The sequence below is a fragment of the Abramis brama genome (assembly GCF_963993115.1).
Source record: "Abramis brama genome assembly, chromosome: 12".
Classification (NCBI taxonomy): domain Eukaryota; kingdom Metazoa; phylum Chordata; class Actinopteri; order Cypriniformes; family Leuciscidae; genus Abramis; species Abramis brama.
The window spans coordinates 38,438,259-38,461,641 of record NC_139974.1 but is presented as its reverse complement, the minus strand read 5'-3'; the positions used below and the strand labels follow the sequence as shown (position 1 = coordinate 38,461,641).

The 23,383-nt window shown below is 38.2% G+C and overlaps 1 protein-coding gene across 2 annotated transcripts in view; it reads left to right on the top strand.

Annotated features, from left to right (window-relative positions):
• Positions 1–23,383, top strand: part of csmd3b (CUB and Sushi multiple domains 3b) — a gene marked incomplete at its 5' end in the record, with an annotated part of 449,682 nt that overhangs the window by 274,597 nt on the left and 151,702 nt on the right. The window contains 7 exons of one of the 2 annotated variants that reach the window (XM_084131937.1): positions 919–1,113; positions 2,088–2,226; positions 2,820–3,007; positions 3,878–4,066; positions 5,664–5,780; positions 6,434–6,649; positions 7,957–8,145. In XM_084131937.1, the coding sequence (XP_083988063.1) occupies positions 919–1,113; positions 2,088–2,226; positions 2,820–3,007; positions 3,878–4,066; positions 5,664–5,780; positions 6,434–6,649; positions 7,957–8,145 (1,233 nt within the window). Of the gene's footprint in view, positions 1–190; positions 1,114–2,087; positions 2,227–2,819; positions 3,008–3,877; positions 4,067–5,663; positions 5,781–6,433; positions 6,650–7,956; positions 8,146–23,383 lie in introns of those variants that run through there. The other variant, XM_084131936.1, reaches the window with a different exon arrangement.

The following is a 23,383-nucleotide window of genomic DNA, read 5'->3' as shown; positions in this document are numbered from 1 at the left end:
ATTGGGAAATTTTTTTCCAGTCATCTCAATGATAGATACTGTATATATTTTGTTGACGAGATTAACACTTAATGAGAGCAAGAAATAATGTTCTGTAAAATATAAATTGATTGCATTTGTGCTGAAAACTACAAACTAAAAGGTGTCTGTTTCCAGCAACTTCCAGGCGTGTCAGATGCGTATCCTATTCTTCGTCTTTCTGTCACTGCGCCAGATCTCCCTTCCGCCCCTCATTAGCACATACACGACTTTAATTTACACAATGACTTCATGATGGTCTTCTTTAAAGGAGATGTGAAATGTCACGATAATCCATCAAAGTCCTCAGACTGGACATCAGTTTGCATGCATATTAGGTGCGCTACAGTAGTCGTTAATGCTGAACGTTAATATCGAGATCTTTAACAGACTGACACCTAACTGTTGTCTGTTAAGAGCTGTCAGGGCCGTGATGGAGCACCTTTAAATCTGTATTCATTCTGACAAACGTCATGTCCTTCTTGTAGGCCTTTCCTGTCACTAGACATCCATCAGACACTCAGAGTGTTGGTGGAGACAGCCGCTTTCTCGGCCAATCGCCTTGAGCCTCCATATATGCTTCATAGAGTTATGATAAAAACAGCTGAAAGCTCAATAACAGTAAAACTGATAAACAGAGCCTGGAGTGGAAACCTGTCCTACAAAGTACCACAAATTTTGAGTGGAGGCTAAATTGAAGAGCACCACTTGAGATGGAGTGTCTTTCAAACTTCCCACTTCCGAAGAACATTGTTTTAAACTTCCAGTTGTTAAAGTTATATAAAAAATCAAATTGTTAGTGGCATAAATACTTTGACTACCCAAAAAAAAAAAAAAAAAATGATGGCGAAAGCCTGTTCTTGACACCATATTACTATCTTATGTCCTTCAATCTTCCAGCATTTGGCCATAATGAGTGTCCGGATCCAGGAGTCCCCCTGAACGCCAGACGCTTCGGTGACAGTTTCCAGCTGGGCAGCTCCATCTCCATCATCTGCGAGGACGGCTTCATCAAGACCCAGGGAGCAGAAACCATCACTTGTGAGCTGAACGGTGGCAAGGTGATGTGGAGCGGTCCCATCCCAAAGTGTGAAGGTATTTATCAGGGCAGAAGTGGACTGGAGCCCTGAATAAGTGCACAGTTTTCTATGTGACTCTAAATGGAATAGACAGTCACCTGTGGGTCACAGAGACGAGGGTTAATAGGGCATGTAAACCAGAGGGCATGTGGTGGTGAGCAGCCTGTCATCTGTCATTAAAATCCTTGTCAATCCCTCCTTTTTCGCTCAGCATGTTTCTAATTACACTGTAACTCTACTCATATGGTCAGAGGAATAGAGTGACAGACTAAAGGTGTCGCCCACTAGCCACTGTAACACCTCACTGTAGGTTTTAGGGGATTGTAAATATGTAAAGTGGGGTATATTGGACAGCCAACTGATCTTTATTATTTATCAGTTCTGCTTTCTTCATTAAAGATATATATGGAAGCTTGTTTTCACCACAGAATAAAAAATAAAAAAGTTAATTGCAACTTTTTATCTCACAATTTAGAATTTTGTCTCAGAATTGCGTGATATAAAGTCGCAATTGTATGTTATAAAGTCAGAATTGTGAGATATAAACTCGCAATTGCGAGAAATAAACTCGCAATTTTGACTTTTTTTCTCAGAATTGCATGTTTATATCTCGCAATTCTGACTTTATAACACGCAATTGGGAGATATAAAGTCAGAATTGCATAAAGTCGCAATTGTGTGTTATAAAGTCAGAATTGTGAGATATAAACTCGCAATTACGAGAAATAAACTCGCAGTTTTTACTTTTTATGTTTATATCTCGCAATTCTAACTTTTAAACACGCAATTCTGAGAAATTAAGTCAGAATTGCGCAATTCTGAGATAAAAATTATCTTTCAAAATGATTTATTCTGTGGCGGAAACAAGCATTCATAGATACATGTGATCATGCATAACATATATATATATATATATATATTTATTTTTAATTTTAATTTTTTTTTTAAACAGTGAGGTTGTATAGAAATAAGCCTCTGGTCTTTCTACAGCTCCCTGCGGAGGACACTTCTCAGCTCCTAGTGGAATTATTTTATCTCCTGGATGGCCCGGTTACTACAAAGACTCACTCAACTGTGAGTGGGTCATAGAGGCTGAACCGGGACGCTCCATCAAAATCACATTTGAGAAGTATGCTTTTTTTAATTTGAATAGATATTGTTGCTTTGGTACATTCAGATTCAGTGAAAATTCTGAGGAAAATGTAATTTAATTTAAAAAGGATGCACTGAATTGATCAAAAGTGACAGTAAAAACATTTACAAGCTTACAAAAATGTTCAATTTCAAATAAATGCTGTTCTTTTTAACTTTCTATTCATCAAAGAATCCTGAAAATGTGTCATGGTTTCCACAAAAATATTACGCAGCACAGCTGTTTTCAAGATTGATAATTATAATAATATTTTCTTGAGCAGCAAATCATTTCTGAAGGATCATGTGACACTGAAGACTGGAGTAATGATGCTGAAAATTTACAGAAATAAATTACATTTTAAAATACATTAACATTGAAAACAGTTCTTTTACATTATAATAATATTTCACAATATGTTTTTACTGTATTTTTTCTCAAATTATTGCAGCCTTGCTGAGCAGATGAGACTTCTTTCAAAAATTAAAAAAAACGTTCTCACCCCAAACTTTTAAACAGAAGAGTACAAAAATGTACAGTTGTATCATTGCCTGCAAAAACATTTAATTATTCTCTATTTCTCCAACCAGATTTCAGACAGAGTTGAATTGCGATTTGCTGGAGCTTCACGATGGACCCAATCTTCTCTCTCCTCTGATTGGCTCGTTCAACGGCACCCAGGTGCCTCAGTTCCTATTCAGCACCGCCAACCACCTGTACATGCTCTTCACCACTGACAACAGTCGCTCAAACAGTGGCTTCAAGATCCTATATGAAAGTGAGTAAACAGTAAACTTTCCACAGTTTCAGAACATGCTATTTGGAAGTTAAAAGTGAAGTATGTAGTTTCTGCGACACACAAGAACAAAGCATATATTCAAACAACCTTGCAAACGTCCCTTTTGTGCGGCAGTCCTCCCCCAACTCAGGAATCACAAACAGAACTCATATGGGTGCTTGTGAAGGCATGATGTCTCAACAGTTAGAAAGTAGGCGACTTTCAATATAACGTCCAACATATTAGGAATACTTTTAGCTGTTTTGCTATGTGTCATGAGTAAGTAATTGAGTAGCCAATACTCTTTCTAGAGCAAAGCATGAATTTCACCACAACTGTTTGAGGAAAATCAAAGTGAACATTATAAACTGCTACATTTGTCTTTCTGAACGGATGCATGATGATGATGATATATAGTATTGAAGCTTCAACTGAAGCACGTTTGATCGCAATGCCCCATTTGCTTTGAAGACTGGTTTAATCTTTTTAAGGTCTAAACAGCAAATTTTGTTTTGCATTCCTGTACCCAAAGCTGAGTTTCTTTTTCCGTGTAACGTGTCAGTCATGGCCACGCCCCAAACTCATGCTATTGGTTGAGCTGGAAAGAGATTGACAGATCTGAGCGGACTCTCAATGTTTTGATGGTGCCTGGGCGGCTCAATGCTTACACTTTTGAGGGAGATATAGGCATACTAATAGCAGTCAATGAACAATAATTTGGGTTAAGAGAATGTATTTTAACATAAAAACTCTTACATACTTCACTTTTAACACCTTGTTATTATAGAGCACCATTATAGGACCAAAGGTTAATTAAAATGCTCTTAAATGACGCTGTTTTGTAAACTTCATATGCCTGACTGTTCCTAGGCGTAACAATAGATGCCTACTCCTGCCTGGATCCAGGGATTCCAGTCAACGGTCTTCGTTACGGTCAGGACTTCTCCATCGGCTCCACCGTGTCTTTCGGCTGCGACTCAGGCTATCGCCTCAGCCACGAAGAGCCATTGGTTTGTGAAAAGAACCACTGGTGGAGCCACCCACTACCCACCTGTGACGGTTAGTCTCCTGAGACATTTGTAGTAAAAAAAGAAAAAAAGCACTGCGACTCCTTGTGACTGTTTTGTAAAGAAAAAAGGTGACGTGTCAATTTACATCTTGAATAAAAGAGGTTCAGAGTCGGTGACAAAGAGGGTTTAATAGACCGTATTACTAAAGCAGGACAGTGCTAAACAGCAGGCTTGTGCTGGCAATGAACGCTGGATGAAAGACGTTACCTGTGTCTTGCGCTGTCAGAGCTTCTTAGGCTGCTTGTCCTTCGGCTATTTGATTACATTCTTTCGCTTTCCTTTCTCTAAGGAAGCTAAACTGAAACAATGTGATTCAATGCAAGGCCATTAGCCCGTCACTGAGGAGGACTCTGAGAGGCAATTTGCTGTGAAGGCTGCTTTAGCTGATAGGAACTGATGCGCTCACCAGATTAGACATCCAGAGGCACTTTTTACTGCAGTCATCTCACTTTCATGGGATCTAAATGCAGCTTACATTAGAGGCATGCACCTGCCTACACTGCTGTCTGAGGTAACAGGGTCTGTGGAGACTGTACATGCTCCTCCACTGAGCACCAGGCGGGGTTTAAGAGAGAAGTGCATGGACATTGATCCAAACAGAGCAGTATGAGGAAGAGTTTCTGACCAATAAGAGTGTATTTTTGTTATAGATGGATAAAACTCTGCAAGGCATGAACACTATACATTGAATAGAGTTGCATCAGAAAAAACTTGACTCCCTATCTCCCAGGTCCGATTTAAGATTTTGATCCGTTTTTTTTTTTTTTTTTTTCACTCAAACTGTTAATGGAAGGAACTGAATTTGTACTATAGTAGAAAAGTGGTCTTTCCAATTGTGGTCTCAGATTTTTGGACCCCACTGGATTGTAATGAATACAGATACACTCCCGTTCAAACATTTAGGTTAGATTTTTTTTATGTTTTTGAGTCTCTTGTGCTCATCAAGGCTGCATTTATTTGATCAAAAAATACAGTTAAATAAATTAATATTGTGAAATATTATTACAATTTAAAATAACTGTAATTTATTCCTGTGATCAAAGCTGAATTTTCAGCATCATTACTCCTGTCTTCAGTGTCACATGATCCTTCAGAAATCATTCTAATATGATGATTTGTGTAATGTCTGGTCAGGCAAAAGAAGAGGAGACGGAGAGGTGGATATGAAAGCTTTATTTATAAACAAAAGCAAAGAAGATAATGCAAAAAATAGGAGTCGCAGGAGTAAACAAACATATCAGCTTTGGCATATGCACAAATATAATACTGGACAAGGAGAAGAATTAAACTGAGGGCTTAATTCTAACAAGAACAAGAAACAGGTGCACAACGCAATCCGTAACCATGACAACAAAAGAGGAAATGTGAATTTTAGTTTCTCTCATACTGACCCTAAACTCTTGAACGGTAGTGTATGCAAGTGCTTCGGAGTTTCAGTCTCTAGGAATCAAGATACAGATTTTGTTTTGACATGTCAGTTGATAAGCCAAGTATACGAGCTGATAGAAGAAAGAAATCTTTTATGTTTGTGTAGTGAAAAGTGAAAGGTCTGTTTAAGTAAGTACTTCACTCCCTCTGCCCTATAGCACTCTGTGGGGGTGATGTTCGAGGACCGGGAGGCACCATCCTTTCCCCTGGATACCCTGAGGTCTATCCCAGCTCCCTGAACTGCACCTGGACTGTGGAGGTCAGCCATGGCAAAGGTAAAACCACTACTGATAGGCTATATCTTACCTACAGTTTACCGCGACTTATAGAAACATTTATTTGAATATACCAGATACTGCAGAATAATACACAGTATGAATTGATGATAGAATGAAAAGCAAGCTCCGAGAGTCCATCACATAGTCTGTCATGAATACAGATGTAGGTTCTTGTACATGCCCTACTCTCAAATATCATTATCCAACCTTTGAGTTCAGAATAATGAAAGTTCCTCTGAATTTTAATTTCCCATGGCTGCTAATGCATATCAGTTTTGAAGGCCATTATGTTTAGTGAACAGATCAGTTAGGACTAAAAATACACTTTTCTCTTTCTGACAAAAAAGGGTCAGTATCAAAATTGTCTTTGTTCTACAGTGCGTGACCTCAGTCAAGGGCTGTTGCTTAAATTCACAGGGCCTGAGAAAAAGTTTTAATGAATGGGCCTCCATTCTCACGAGTAAACTATACCCTTAGCAGGACCCCCTTGCCTTGTATAATGAGCTTGACCTCAAATGCTGGATCATTCCTTTTACTCTTCTCTCTTTTTTGTCCGTTTTCTATCTACTCCAATCTCCACCGGACCATCAGAAGTTGACCAGAAACTTGAACCATGCTTCATTTGTGCATTGGTTTTGTTTCCCCGATAGGTGTTCAGTTCACCTTTAACACCTTCCACCTGGAGGATCATCATGACTATCTGCTCATCACTGAGAACAGGAGTTTTGTTCAGCCACTCGCCCGCCTCACAGGCGCAGAACTGCCCTCGCCCATCAATGCAGGACTCTATGGCAACTTCAAGGCCCAGCTCCGCTTCATATCTGACTTCTCCATCTCCTACGAAGGTTTCAACATCACATTTTCAGGTGAGGAGCTTCCTGGAGAACAGGGACGCTGGGACAGTAGTTGAGTCCTTGTGTTGTATACCCTGTGACGGTATCGAGTTATTGGTTTCAAGCAGTGTTATTTTAGTTTTATTATTAATTTGGACCGTGGCGGCTCTAGTCTTTTTTTTTTTTTCTCGGGGGAGCTTTATTCTTCTGAATAAAATAGATTTTCGTACCTGAGCATGCCCCATTAAAACCATTGTTTATAGGCACATTAAAACATTTATTAAACCTTATTTTATTTTTTAGGTTTTTAAATACTTTTTTATTTTTAATGAACGTAACACTGAGAGTCAAATATGTTAATTTTGTATGTAAACTTTAGTTCAATTTATCTGAATGGCATGTGCTTTTGTCGTTTTATTCGTTTTTTATGTTGCTATTAAGGTTTAATTTATTCAGTTTTAATTTTTATATCTAGTTAATCATTTTAAAAATGTGGTTTATTGCCAAGGCAACATTTCAAATTTTCGTTTAGTTACATTTTTTTCAACTAATATTTATATTTTATTTTATTTCAGCTTTATTTCAATGAACATAAATGTTTTTGATAGTTTTAGTTACCGATAATAACCCTGGCGTCAAGTATTTTATTTATTCTTCTGAATAAGATTTTTTACATTTTCATTACATCTTCTTATACTTTGTCAGAATATTTTAATATCTTTGATAGAAATGCCCATGATGAATTTAACAAAAATTAAGACAAAAATTTAAAAATATGAAATGTATTTTAAAAAAATAGAGCTATAATCAGGATATAAACAAGAAATAATGTAACACTTTAATTTAATTTCACATGTAGTAACTACATGTACTATAGTAATACGAGTAAATAATGAATAATTACAAGTAACTAACCCTAAACAAACCCTAACCGTAAGTCTATAATAAGTACATGTAGTTAATTAATATTACTCACTACTTATTTGAGTAAGTACAATGTAACTACGTCACCTTAAAATAAAGTGTAACAGAAAAAAAAATTGACATGTTTTTGTATTTTCAAGTTCATTATACACTTTATTTTAAGGTGTCATTGTTACAGTGTAATTATATATTTAAGTACTGAGTAATATTAAGCAACTACATGTTACTATAGGGTTAGGGTAGGATTAGGGTTTAGTTGAGGGTTAGTTGCATGTAATGATGCATAATTTACTGTTATTACTATGGTAAGTACATGTAACATATGTAACAAGGACACTGTAAAATAAAGTGTTACCTTTACTTCTAATACATATTACATAAAATGATAAAATTCTTTCATATTCTGTTTCTCTCAGAATACAACCTGGAGCCATGTGAGGATCCAGGAGTGCCTGATTTTGGGCGGCGTAACGGTTACAGCTTTGGTATCGGAGATACTCTCACCTTCTCGTGTAACATGGGCTACCGGCTGGAGGGAGCGCCAGAAATCATTTGCCTGGGAGGGGGTCGGCGCATGTGGAGCGCACCTCTGCCAAGGTGTGTTGGTACGTTGTCAGCTGTTTTCATTCATTTAAACTTTTATTCTCTTGATTCACTACCAAATGGCACTCCACATGGACATATTGCTGATTCTAAAGAAAGATTATGCTGACGTTTTCACTTTGACTGTCAGCCCGATGATGAACCTGCTTTTACAGAGGATAAATCAGAGGGGTTCAAACAATGAGTGGTTTAAAGGGACAGTTCACCTAAAAATTCTAATCGAATTGATTCAGACTTGTATGAACTTGTATGTTCTTTCTTGGAAAACGAAAGATGATTTTTTACAGAATATCCTGGCCATTCTTTTCAATATAATCCAAAAATAAGTCCAAACACCATGTCCTGACCAGACGTGACACAACGACGCAACATGCAATTATAAAGGCATCTTTTCCATGTTAATCAGAGTTTTTGTTCAAACCAGCCGTCTGGAACATCTCAGATCTTGAAAATAAATTAGTCACTCAGTATGTATTTTTAATAATGTTAAAATGGTGTAGCATTAATTAATTCGATTATGTACTCATCCATTTTGTGCAGAGAGACTCCGCCCATACGCTCTTCTGATTGGCTGTGAGTTTTGATTGATTTTGTCAGGTCTCGTAGTCTCGTCTGGTGTGGACAGACAAACTATTTGTCCCTGGAATCGCATTAGCGTCTGATCAGGACACGGTGTGAGGCCGTCACAATAAAAAAAGCACAATTTTCGAAGAAAGTCATACAGATTGACATGAAGTGATGACATGAGTTTTCATCAGTTTACTCCAATACTTACTCTACTTTCTATGCCTGGCTCGAAGTCGAGCCTGATTACGATAGAGTAATTGGTTCCTGCTGCTTCCCTGGAAACACAAAGGGTCATCGTGTTACCGTGCAGAGGGGTCATGTTTCCATTTTGGTTCCCAGAGCTAATAAACTCCAGGACAGAAGCGTGTTTCCACGCCAAACTTCCTTCACAGTTGCTTTCACAATTCAGCTTGGCTGGCTATACTGCCGAGAGCATTTGAAGTGATTTAGTAGCACTATTGTCATGTTTCAGTGTTTCTTGATTGTATCTCTCAGTGTATCTTGCTCACCGTTGTCAGTAAGTGACTCCTCGGCAATAAAGCATTCATCAGACGTAGACGGAGTGGGCTGAAGCGGCATCAATTGTAAGTTAGCCGTGCATGTCACAAGACAGGGACATAAACAAAATAGCAATTATAATAATGGAGAACTTTTGCTAGTGTCGCTTCACTTTTCTCTGGTCATGAGGGGTCACCGGCCATTTTTCACATTAATTGAAAAAAATAATAACTGCATTTATCATGGCTGTTTGTCTTCGGATTTATTTATTTATATTTATTCTACACTCAACCAGGAGGTTGTGTCCCCACAATATTCTCTTTAGGTAAAACAAATCAGTTCTGGAAATCAAGGATAACATCCGAACAAGGTTACATCCAGTTGTCGGATTTAAGTGTGGGTGACATTGCCAGCTGCCTACACAAACAAATCGGGAATGGTGGTTTGCGCAATTGCAATTTTTTTAAGCTCATTTGCACGCGTCACATTGTCACATCCGTTAGGACTGTCACAATATCATATTTTCACTAGGTGATTATAGTGGCCAAAAGGATTCACAATAACAATGTTTTAAAAATATATATAGCTACCCAGGGCTTGACATTAACTTTTTTTGCTCAATAGCCACTGTTTTCCAAAGTTACTAGCCACTCAGCATTTTAACAGGCCACAATTTTGACATCGATACCATGGGGGAAAACTGCCATATAGATTTTTTTTTATATATATCAGGGAACGGCAACTGGCGGCCCGCGGGCCAAAACTGGCCCGCCAGCAATATTTTCTGGCCCGCCGGATTATTTTGGAAGTCCTAAATGCTGCACAAAACTCTTCCAATACTTGAGAAAAGCCGTAGTCGTGCGGCGATTTCACCGCCGTGTGCAACGCACATATAGGGAATCATGCGGCGCGGGATTACATTTTAAAGTATAACTGTGCGTTCACACCGGACGCGAATAGCACATCAAATTCGCGCCTGCCGCGTCTAGTTATACGCTTGACCACTTTGTGTCCATTCGCGCGTCAAAAGATGGTAGCGGTCACAACTCTGGTGTACTTTGGACGGAGCGGGCGGTCTGACTGACAATAGCCCATCCATACACCTTTGGACAGCGCATCCACACTTAATTCTGACCACCTGTAGGCTACACCTAGCTCTGAGGAGCAACAAGATTCTTTTTTTTGCAAGGATGTTTGAAATAGTTCGGCAGAAAATAGCCTACTTCATTTGTCAGTAGGGCAATATGATTTTCGTTTATGTTGCTTAGAAATTTGAGTGATAGGCTTTGTCCTATTTAATTTATGTTATTTATATTTCCAAATTTTTTTCTGTGGCATTTTTTTCTCTGCTGACAGTAGGCCTACAATGTTAAAATAGCCTAATATTTATATTGACAGACCTCCTTAAACCTTAGGTGTGCATGTGTGCCCCCCGAATAAATAATAATAATAATAATAATAATAAAAGGAATAAAGTTCAAAAGTCAGACTGTAAGCGAATGAGGCATGATTCTCACCTTTATTAAAATGGCTGTAATCTGTTCTGTTACCACAATAGTACTTGATCTGTTTAAAATGATTTCCTTGATATATGCCTAAGGTGTTAAATTCAAAATAAAAATTAAAATCTGTCTAATCCAGTAATTCATTTTTTCTATTTTTGATCTGAGCACAATCAGAACATCAGAAAACCCGTCGTTATTCGTTTTTTTCATTTTAGTTCAGGAAATAAATAATGGAAAAACAAGTCGTTTTTCATCTTTTTATTTTTGGTTTTAATTTTTTTTAAAAACGATTGAACGAATGATCCACGGACGGTGACGGACCCATCATATTCTGCGATTATAGGCCTATATAAGAGTATTTAATTTGTATCCATAGGCCTACTCTGTGTAGCTGGCCCGCCATCTACTGGCTAAAAAAAATATTGGCCCGCGGCCAAAGTTACTTGCCGACCCCTGATATATATTATCTCATAATTTGCCTAATATACCTGCTGTCACTTTAAAGGGATGGTTCGGAGTAATTTCAACCTAGGGTCCTTTGCACCATGACCTCGAGCCAAACACCCCCCAGAAGCTTTTTTTCCCTTGGTCGAACATTATTAAAGTTAGAGTTTATTTAGAGATATCAGCCGAATGGTTTAGTGCAGGCGCTAATGGATCCTATGATGTATCTCGTAAATTACCCCACTAATAATGCCCAGAATGGTACCAAACTTCTACAGTAGTACAAATAGGTTCTGTACTCATAAAACGAGGCATTGGAGAGTTTGTAAGTACATCAGGAGATTATTTAAATAACACTTGCCTGATGGCTAATGCTACCGCTAACCCGGATGTCGACGTCACTTCAGTGATTTGGGAAAAGCCTGTAAAAGTCCTGGCAGAAAGCGATGCATAAGGATGTAGTGTAACGACGCCCACTTCCAGGAATGCACTAATATTTTGTTGGTAGTACCAGTTTGCAACAATTATTAGTAAACACTAAGTTGTCAACACTTCAGAAAAAATAATAAAAAATAATAAATACATTTTAATTTGATTTTTTTTTTAAAGTTACACTACATCCTTATGCATCACTTTCTGCCAGGACTTTTACAGGCTTTTCCCAAATCACTGAAGTGACGTCGACGTCCGGGTTAGCGGTAGCATTAGCCATCAGGCAAGAGTTATTTAAATAAACTCCTGATGTACTTACAAACTTTCCAATGCCTCGTTTTATGAATATAGAACCTATTTGTACTACTGTAGAAGTTTGGTGCCATTCCGGGCATTCCGGGTGACTGTAACACCTCGAGGAACTGAAGGTGTTTTTAGTTTTGGATTAAAACCCATACCTTCCACTTGAGGGGAGGTAGACAAAGGCAGTGTATTCATCAAAATCACTTGACAGTAACACAGGCCTCAGCTTTCCCTCCTATCCATCACAACTATCGATTTTACATTGCAAAAGAAAAACATTTCTTTTTTATATAAAATAAAGACAAATGGGCTTTCTAGGAAACAATTAGTGCCAAGGGGTTCGAATAAGCAAGTGTGTTAGACATGACATAGACATAAAACAAACTCCCTCTGACCAATGGCTATCTATTTGGCCCGACCAATGACCGACGAGGAGAGTGTTCGGGAAACCTGTTCATTTATTTTTGCAATTGCATTTGTGGCACAGGAATGACACGCTTTAGCTTTAAACTTGTTAAAGTTCCTCCAATTAGTTTATTTTAAGCAGTAATCTCACAGATCTGTTCAAGGAGAAATATGTTGAAGCCAACGCAGAACCATAGAGAGTGAGCCAGCTATTTTCCTCCTCGTCTTTTTTAATCTATTCCTCAAGATGAATCTTTGCGCTGGTAAAGTCTCCTGCAGCATCCGATCTTTCTCTTATAGTGCTATTAATCATCATATGTGACGTTTATGAGTTGAGACAAGTCTGTTCAATGGGTTGCAATAAGAATTACATTATCTGATCACGTTATGCTTTTTCTCATTCAGAGACCACAGGGCATCTTCTCTGACTCACTTTCTGTTAACGTGAAGTTAATCGTTTAACTTGAGCGTTAACACATAATATGCAAGACAAGGTGCGGCTTTTGTATTGTTGAGATTAAACTGTGATAAATGAAGTTTGAGATGTTAAGCACCTTGGAATTACCTTGAACAGTTTTATAGTCAAGAACTGAATAGATTAGGTTTGTGACAGGTATTCATTTGCCGGCGGTCAAGATGTTTTGAAACATGAAGATATATCAGTAATTTGGTATAAACTTAGGCTGTGGTCTGAAGAATGGGAATTGCCCACAAAGGCCACATTTCAATCAAAGTCATAATGGAAACACAGTTCTGTCAAGGCTGAAGTCCTCAGATGTATTGTATAGAGCTTTTCACAATACAATTAGTTTCAAAGAAGCTTTACTAAGAATGTTGCCTTACAAACACTGATGAGGAAAAACACATACATGTGGAAGAAACCTTGAGAGGATCCAAAGGTTCAGGATTGTATCATTTCCTGTTGGTAGATGTTATAACTGCACCATTTGCTACCAAACAAATCATAATAATAATGATAGTGATTCAAAATTAGCTGTCTATTTGGAAATGTATTTAGTTACTTATTTGTTTATTTATGCAAGAAACAAATATATTGCATATATTTTATTATGTTATAAAGGATGTTTTGCCAGTGTTCTTTTTGTTGTTGAAAACTATTAGTTATGAATGGACTTTTTTCCCCCCTGGATATTTTGGATATAAATTGATGTTTTTTGCCAATTCAAGATAGTTGCTTGTCAAGGACTTGGTACTTAAGTAACCCAGTCATATGGTCTTGTAATATGTCCTACACTCTTAGAAAAAAAGTTTCAATTGGGTTCTGTATAGAACTCTAGGGTTCTTGACTCAATTTTAAAGAACACTTTATGTCAAAAACGTTCTATATAAGGAGAAATGTCTTAAATGGTTGCATATACTTTCATGTTTAACAGGTTATTTCAGGTTTTCTATATGTTTTAGAGCTGTTTAATTCGTTAATAATATTTAAAATAAATGAAAAGTAAATCCTCGAAATGATGAAAGGTTCTGTATATGAAGCGCCTGGCAGAACCCTTTGAGCTTTAATATAAAACCTTTTCTTCTTATTCCGAGTCTTATTCGGATGGTAATTGTTCCTCATGGGGTCGTAAAGTATTTTCAACATTTACAGTGGCTAGTAGGTGATTTTATTGTCATCCGAATCCAGAATGTCATTGTTTTCCTTCCACAACCCACATAAAAATCCCACACCAAGGTCGTGTGGTAATTGAAATGCTGTCCGAATCCATATCACTGAGTTTACAAGAAGAGATCACTTCAAAATTCACTGTTTAAATCCTTTTTGACCACCGCAGAGCACCATACGATAACTGTTGCGCTTCAAAGATGTACATTTTTATTACTGTAATGCTGGAAATTATTCAAAAGAACAATATTTTATCACCACTCCACCTCAGCGGGTGGGAACTGTTAAGAACAAAAAGGAGAAAGAGAAACAAAGCACTTAAACATTTGAAACGGGCCATTATTGTGGCAGCAATATAGGCAATACAATTTTAAATGATGTATTATATACAATTATATACATTAAAAATATAAACCAGTCAGCTTTATGTTTACCTTTATGTAAATAAGAGGCTGCATTAACTTATTTCCGCTAATTTCCATATTTTTTAAATGACATCCATCATTTTGAGATAATATTGTGTCAAGCTTCCTATTTTTAAACAAGAGATTTAAATAATTAAACAAGGACATTATTTTCCTATTATTAAATTAAGTATTTATTATTCCAAGCATACAACATTTTATTTACAGCAGACAATCATGCAATGTGAACAGTGAGTTCCCGTGTTTGTAGCATCACAAAACTCGCTCCTTCACTGTGAATAAATCGCCATCCGAATGCATGGGTTTTATCACTGAGGTGCCATGCAAATTTATTTTTACAGACGTCCACATGAGAAACAATTACCATCCGAATAGGGCTTAATTCTTTGGGCCCTATTTTAACGATCTGAAACGCAAGTATCAAACGTGAAACGCAAGTAACTTTGTGGGCGGATCTCGGGAGTCTAAAATGTGTTGGTCTGAAGTAGCTTCATTACTCATAGGTGTTGTTTTGGGGCGTAACGTGAAACCAATCAGAGCATCATCTCACATTCCCTTTAAGAGCAGGCGCGCTTGTTCCATGGCGGATTGCTATTATAACGGCGGATTTGCCAGAAGCACGCCAGGAGCGGTTCACAGCCGAGGAGACCGACGTTCTCGTCAGGGCCGTAAAACACAGAGAAGTGACACTGTATGAGGATGGAGAAACACACCCAAATTAGCTTCGGTTAAACAGGCTTATAATAATTTGGGTAAATGTGTAAGCTAGATTTATATTTTTTCACATCTTCATGGACACCACAATGATTTCCCTCATGTGGAATATTTTCCTTGTAATTATGTATGGTTTGCAAAAATGTGAACTGCTGCGTCTGTGTAGATGAGAGAAGCAAAGTGTATGCGCGTTGTGCACACGCTACATTATGGCCAAGCATGCGCCCTTAAAATAGCATCTGAATAACGCGCCACTGACTTTAGACTAGGTTTCTCCTGGTCTGTGGTGGAATTGTTTTCTGAAACTGCAAAATAGCACCAGGGAACGTTTGTGCCGGAACACGCCTCCTCTTTTCGCTGAACCGCCCCCGGGAGAGCAAGTTCATTCCCTAATTTACAGACGTGCGTCTGTGGAGGGAAAAGTCCGCTGTGCGTCGGGTGCAAAATAGGAATGATACATGCGTCGTGTACAAAAGTCAATTGTGCTGGGTGCAAGATAGGGCCCTATATGTTTTAAAGTTCTATGAAGAGTATAATGACTTATTCAAAATTAGGACTCTGTCATATGCAGTAAGGTGGGTTGTGATGTTATGGCTGAAATTGACAGACATTGGTAATGGCTGATGTTGGATGAGACTCTATGATGGCAGATGGGCCATATGTGTGGGTTTGATGATGGATCTGGGCATAACATGTGCTAGTGAAATGGGTGGGAAAAGGTCTCAGTGCCTCTATTATTTCTATAGTTTTATGTAGTACTTTATTATAAACACACATTGCAAAATACTGTCCTGAGTAGCTCAACCCAAACACACTGTTTACCTCATAAAAATTATACTCTAGATTGTGTCAGATTGCTGATTTACATGCTGGTACATATTCATCACAGCCAAAGGCACAGATTGAGTAATCAAGTTCTGAGGGGAGTTGTGGCCCAGTCACATGACCCCCAGTATATGATGACATGCTTTATGAATGTATAATCGTCTAAATCAATTATTCATGTGAAACCATCCCTCATATCATTCACGATTCATAATGTATTCTAAACTTTAATTGCAGCTGTAAAAAACTGTTCAATATGTTGATCCCCGTCGATCTAGCTAGCAAAACTTTCACGACCGCCTCGTTTTCCACCATTTGTTCGTCTCTTTTTCGCTGTAGAGGAAGGCTTTATCATTAGCATAGATATTAAAACTGTATTTTTAAGGCTTCTTTGTTGCAAGCTATATCTTACAGGGCACGTCTTGTACATTTTTAATGCATTCGGCTTCAGTGCTTCTATTGCAAATGCCAGGGAGAGACATTAACCGAATCCTCATGATTAAACACTGCTGGAGTTTCTCATTTGGAAATGGACTTCAACATCTTGTTCCATCTCACATGTGAAAAAGTTTTGCCTTAATAGAATACGGTGCTAACGGTGATACAGTATTAATGTATATTTATTCCCCAAATGGGTGATTGAAGATGCTCTTACATATCCAAACTCGAAACGTATCATTCATTCTTAATGTTATCTATAATTCATCTCTGTGTGTTTTGCAAAGAGTGTGTATTGAGGTAAGGTTTTCTTAAAATATTCAATGTGTGTTAAAAGAGATAAAAGCAGCTGCATTTTGTCTAGAGAAAAGCTTATATTTCTGATGGAAAGAAACTCCTAAATCTTGCACAAATTGCACATCTGTAGGACAAAACACGATGCTTACTGTGCAGTTGACTAGCCATGTATTCCCTACCAAAGGTCTTAAATTCATTTGTTTATTTAGCAAAGAAATATATTATTGAATTGATAATTGTCACTTTTGATGTTTGAATTCAGAAGCCTGATAGATACAAAGGGTTTCAACATTCTGAATTGTTTGAAACATTTGAAACATGTTTCATAAAGTGGTACAGTAGAAATATTGAAAGAAAGGAAATACTGTACATCTTGTTATGGAGAGCATGAAATTGTTCATATACTCTTGAGACTGAGAACAGCAGGACTATTCAAGACTATTCAGCAGGAAACAAACAATCAATGAGTGGTTTGGGAATGATGTTGCAGACAGCAAACTCTGAACAAACTGCAGTCTGTTTTATATTGATGTCTTCCTGATGCTTCACAAGCAGGGTTTTTAACTTCCTTACATGTCTTTCAATGTCAGTTGTCTGTCTCCTCCCTCTCTCTTTTGTCTGTTCAACAACAGCCTCTTCCTCTTCCTCGTCCTCTTCCTCTCCTCTCTCTCTGCCGTCCACAGAGAGCACAGCTCTCCTCTAATCAGGATAATTGGGTTACACTGCAGTTAGAGTGAACTTTAGGCCTATCATGCTTATGGAAAATGTCAATATTGCTTCCTTTAATATTCTGTAATCTGCTGGCGGGATTGGGTGGCTGTGACATCCCTTTTGTGTCGGGCTCCCTGAGGGGTTTAGAATGGCAGAATCTCATCTCGTGCCGCATTAAGCAGTTTGCTTTTAATTTAGGAGTAAAAGGATAACAAAGGGATTTCCGCTGATTATCGTAAGGATAAAAATGTCCCTGCCAGCTTAATCCATTCTAGAGCTCCGTACGGACAATAAGAGGAATAATGAGGAAAGCATGGATGACAAGATCTATCTATCTATCTATCTATCTATCTATCTATCTATCTATCTATCTATCTATCTATCTATCTATCTATCTATCTATCTATCTATCTATCTATCTATCTATCTATCTATCTATCTATCTGTCGTTCTATCTATCTGTCTGTCTGTTCATCAGTCTGATTATCAGTCTATCTGTCTGCCTTTCTATTGTTCTTTCTGTCCATCCATCCATCCATCCATCCATCCATTCATCTGTCTGCCTTTATCGTTCTTTCTGTCCGTCCGTCCGTCCGTCCGTCCGTCCGTCCGTCTGTCTGTCTGTCCATCAGTCTGTCTGATTATCAATCTATCTGTCTGCCTTTCTATCGTTCTTTCTGTCCATCCATCCATCCATCCATCCATCCATCCATCCATCCATCCATCCATCCATCCATCTGTCTGTCCGTCTATTGTTCTCTCCACCATTTGCATAAGAAGATAAAAAGTGCCACTCCTGTTTGTGCTGTGGTGTGACCTTGCTACGTAATAAGTCCACCTTAGAAAAATGTGAGAAACACGAGTATTTATTCGGTGTGTGTGTGTGTGTGTGTGTGTGTGTGTGTGTGTGTGTGTGTGTGTGTGTGTGTGTGTGTGTGTGTGTGTGTGTGTGTGTGTGTGTGTGTGTGTGTGTGTGTGTGTGTGATTATATCAGCCCTTTCAACTCGCTCTAAAGACACACACAGAGGCAAACCTCCTAAATGGTGTGTGAACAGCTGTGATGTGTTTGGAATTTAAATTGCGCTTCAGAATTCAGTTTACCTGATTATCTGTCAGAGAGGTTCGAGCGTCTGACCCACACAAACACTGCATTGCAGATTCATCAGTTTTGGTTTCCCTTCAGTTTTGTTTCCTGTGGTTCAGAAGGTCATATTCCATCATAAAGCAATTTCAGCAATGTTTCGCCTGCGTTGCTGCTGCATTTCAAATTGATTTGTTTTTCCCAAACACTCCAATTTCACATGTATCCTTGTTTCCCGTGTTTACAAGAGAGTAGTAAGCATCGAAGTCCCCTGATGGAACGTCTAGTCACTTTCCACCTGTTTTTTACCGTTTACTCCTAGGATTAAGCTAGAAAGCAACCCTGTCTTAAGGGAAGAAAGTGAAAAGTGAAACGTGGTTTTGTTGAACCCTGTACTAATGGATCATTTGCTGTGAAAACCATTTCTTAGACTGGCCGTCTTGAGTTGTCTAGCATCTACACAGCCAAATTAAAAAGGGAATTAAGCAATGTTGAACCCCATGATGCTTTGATGATTGTAAATGCACAGATGAGTTTGAATACCGTCTTCCACTTAAGGTGGTCCGCTCACCTCTATCTAGTGAAAGAAATGGTAGCAAAATTGCCTCTCAGTAGGCACTGAGCTGTATCAATGAGTTCATTATGTTATTGTGCCAGATGACATGCTGGATGGAAATGCAGGTTATGATATACTAGGGCTTTTACTTTGCCTTTCATCATATCAGCCTTATATTGCAAAGCTCCTGCTGAGGATGTGTGTGTGTGTGAGATTTTGTGAAGGTTTAAAGGCATGTTCTATTCAAGAGGTTTACAGCTGGGTTTAGCAGGCATGTGGATTTCAAGGCTAGTGGCTTCAGATTTAATAGTAATGCAAATGCATGTGAATACAGCTTTCCATAATTCATAATTCTTTCTCAGTTTGCACAGCTTCACTAACCTTTAATTTAGCACTTGTAGTTCAAATTAAAGTCATATTTTGTGATTAATGATTATGATGATTTAATCATCATGAAAATCATATTTGGTTTATAAATATTTCCTTCAATTTTGCTTGAAATATTTTTACAACTAGATGTGCGATTAGATGTCCTCATGTTTCTTATCTTGGTGGTGATTTTAGCTTATTTTATTCAATTGGCTGTCAAAATAAAAAATAACTTTTTCTTTCTAAAGGTTTTTTCTTTCTGGAATGGATTGCTTTCTCATGTGTGACCAGTCTTTTTTTTTTCTTTTTTTTTATATACATTTTTATTGTGATAGCAAGGGTTGCAAGGTAGCCTACCAGAAATTTGCCAATTAAATCATTTTTAAATTACATTTACTTAGTTTGCTAATTAGTTCAAATAAGGTAACAAAATCATTAAAAATATATAGGGCCCTATTTTAACGATCTGAAACACAAACGCAAAACGCAAGTAACTTTGTGGGCGGGTCTTGGGCACTGTTGCTATTATACCGGCGGGATAAATGACTCTTGCGCCCGGGTTGAAATGGGTTGGTCTGAAGTAGCTTCATTATTCATAGGTGTGGTTTGGGCGTAACGTGAAATAAACCAATCAGAGGATCATCTCACATTCCCTTTAAGAGCAGGCGCGCTTGTTCTACGGATTGCTATTATAACGGCGGATTTGCCAGACTCACGCCAGGAGCGGTTCACAGCCGAGGAGACCGACGTTCTCGTCAGGGCCGTAAAACACAGAGAAGTGACGTTGGGGATGGAGAAACACACCCAAATTAGCTTCGGTTAAACAGGTGTATGATAATTTGGGTAAATGTGTAAGCTAGATGTATGCTTTTATAATAAACTATCTATCTATCTATCTATCTATCTATCTATCTATTGTAATAATGTATGATTTGCAAAAATGAAAACTCCTGCTTCTGTGTAGATGAGAGAATCAAAGTGTATGCGCGTTGTGCACACTCTACATTGATTATGGCCAAGCATGCGCCCTTAATATAGCATATGAATAACATGCGCAACGCGCCACTGACTTTAAACTAGTTTTTTTCGGTCTGTGGTGGAATTGAACGTTTGCACCGGAACACGTCTCCTCTTTTCACTGAACCGCCCCGGGGAGCGCAAGTTCATTCCCTAGTTAACCGACGTGCGTCTGAGGAGGGAAAAGTCCACTGTGCGTGGGTGCAAAATAGGAATGATACATGCGTCGGTGTACAAAGTCAATTGCGCTGGGTGCAAGATAGGGCCCTTTTACTTTAAAAGTAGGCTACTTTATAGTCTATGGAAGATTTCTCACATTTCACAAGAGAAATAGAGTTTCATATTCAGTCAAAAGTATCTTTTTTAACTTCATTGCCCAGTGCCCTAAATATGGGCGTGGCACAAATGTGAAAGTTTTGACAAAAGTTAGTTAGCCAATAAATGAGGGTTTCAGTTTGCAATTTTAGGCTATGTGTCCACCAAAGCATTTTTTCCCAAAGCTAGTGTATTTATCCAATTGTTTTCAATGGGAGTGCCGCGTTTTTTAAAATGCCAGCAGTGTGACGAGGAGCTGAGCATCTATTTCACGCTGAACACTCAGCATTTTTAACTAGTCACCGAGAGTTGGAGAATGTTTGAAAGAACGCAGCGCTCATCACTTTCACATTTTACCCAGCCGTCCAATCACAGTGGAGGAGGGGCGGGACAAATACCACACCGACCAACCGTCACATTCTGCTTGTACAGCGACAACAAACGACAACACCACAGAACATCTCTTCATCCAAAACTAGTGCAATTATGTTACATTGTGTCAAATTTTTATATTCAGAAACAAATATTTGCGCCCGCAGCAAGGCGTTTTCAGAAGAGTGCGTGTGGACACAGGTCCTTACCCTTGTGTTCTGCTTTTTGTAACTTCAGCATCTTTAATATTGAAGCTTGTGGCGGTCATTGCCATGGGCTGCAACATCAACTTCTGCCTCACTGAGCCTTCTGGACAAATTTCGTCTGTTTCCAAGCAAACCAAACAAGAGTCAGGCACGACAGTACACAGGCTGACAATAAATGCAAGCCAAACAACAATATCTGATAGTGGCGGACATTTGTATCTAGTGACTGTTGCTTGAACTCTCGTCCGGCGATTGAGTTAGAAGAAACAGATTGAAAGAGCTTCAGTGGCTTACGTGAGCACATCCAATCCTTTGTGTACACCTCACAAATGATGTTGTCACCAAAGAAAGTAAAGCCTGCTGTCTTTCAGAAGCAGATCTTATCAGATTGGCCTTTTATGGCGTCAGGCGACTGGCTTAAAGAAATCAGACACAGCGATTCAACAGGCGAGAATCTTTTTCCACTGGATTAGCAGCACGACACTTGTTTGCAGCAGCCATTTAGTGTGCATACATTTAAACACTGCGTTTAAACCATTTGGTTGATTGATGCATGCTTTGTTTATAGTCTACACGAGGATAGGGATTAGTGTTAGGCTCCACAATGCACTTCATTCATCGTTAAATCGCTTTAAATGAGACCATTTTTCTGAATGACCACATTTATCTTTTTTGAGAGGATGTTGCATTCATTTTTACCAGCTGATTATAATTTATAATGGTATCTTGTATAAGAGAGTTAATACTTGCAGATGCTAGTGTTTGTTTGTAATGATATATATTATATAAATAAATATTTTAGAAAATTTTGAATATTTTTACTACTTTTTTCTGTGATGAATGGTCTCCATTTTCAGCATCATTTCTCAATAATTGTGCTACTCAATATAGTTTTTGTTTTTTTTAGCTCAAAAGAACAGCATTTATTTGAAACAGAAATCCTTTGCAACTTTTTATTTAATGCATCCTTGCTGAATTAAAGTATCAAAAAAGAACATTTTCATAGTGATGCCCAGATTTTTGAATGGTAATGTATTAATAACTTATCCATTTTGTATACAATAAAATGTATTTATTTTTCAAACATCAATGACATCACTTAAACGGGTTTGTAGTTATAAAATGGATGATGCAAGGTCTTGCATTCAGTTCCTGAGGTAACATACTGTAATTGCAAACTGCATGTCTGTGTGTATCTCACTACATACTTTGAAGTCAACACACGTTTTATTTGATTTGATTTGATTTGATTAAGTTGACTAGCCTGGAAATTCAGACCTAAATCGTCTGGCATCGACTAATGAAAATCGGCCAGCTCGAGGGGCGGCACCAAGCATGCATTTGAAAATCTCACTGCACGCAATTGGATAACACTATGACCAATCACAACAAGCCCCATACGCTTAGCTACCAGCGGAGCTAACTGGTAGATTAGGCTCTTGCCGTATCCGGTCGGCAAAACAGCAAAAACGCCCTTCTTGCAAAGGAAGGATTCGAGCGCCGTCTTCTGTTCCTCTTTTAGATAAAAAGCCAAGTCTAACTCGTTCATTGTAGCGGCCAAAGCCGTTTCTAACAACTGGTGTTCATCCATAGCCATCTTGCAATGTTTACTAATGACTTCGACGTCACAGCGCTGTCGTCATCTCGCCTCTGGCCCGCCTATATCAGATAACCCGATGTGATTGGTGCAGCTCGGGCATATTTAATGAGCATCATTACTCGACGCCAGAGTAAACTCGCTGAGCAAATTCAACTTGTGCTCTCGCGAGAACTCTGGATTTCCAGGGAATAAGTTTACCTGTACTGTACGACAATATTATCACTTCATTACTGGCACAGTGTGTAAGTTTCACCGCTATAGAGGTCGCTTATTAAAAACAATAACAAAGACGTTTAACTTGGATATTCTATCAACTTTTTACCTTTATTTTGCTCTAGTCCCAACTTTTTTGGAGTATGTAGCAGCCATCGAAATCAAAATGTGTTTATATTTAAGTTGTTTAGTGAAAACTTTGAAGATCTTTTCTTTTGTACGTTTGTCAGTTAAATAAAGTTTAAAGAGAATTAACCAATCACGCATACTTGATTGTATTGCATTTCACAAAATGCCCCAACTTTTCTGGATTTTGGGTT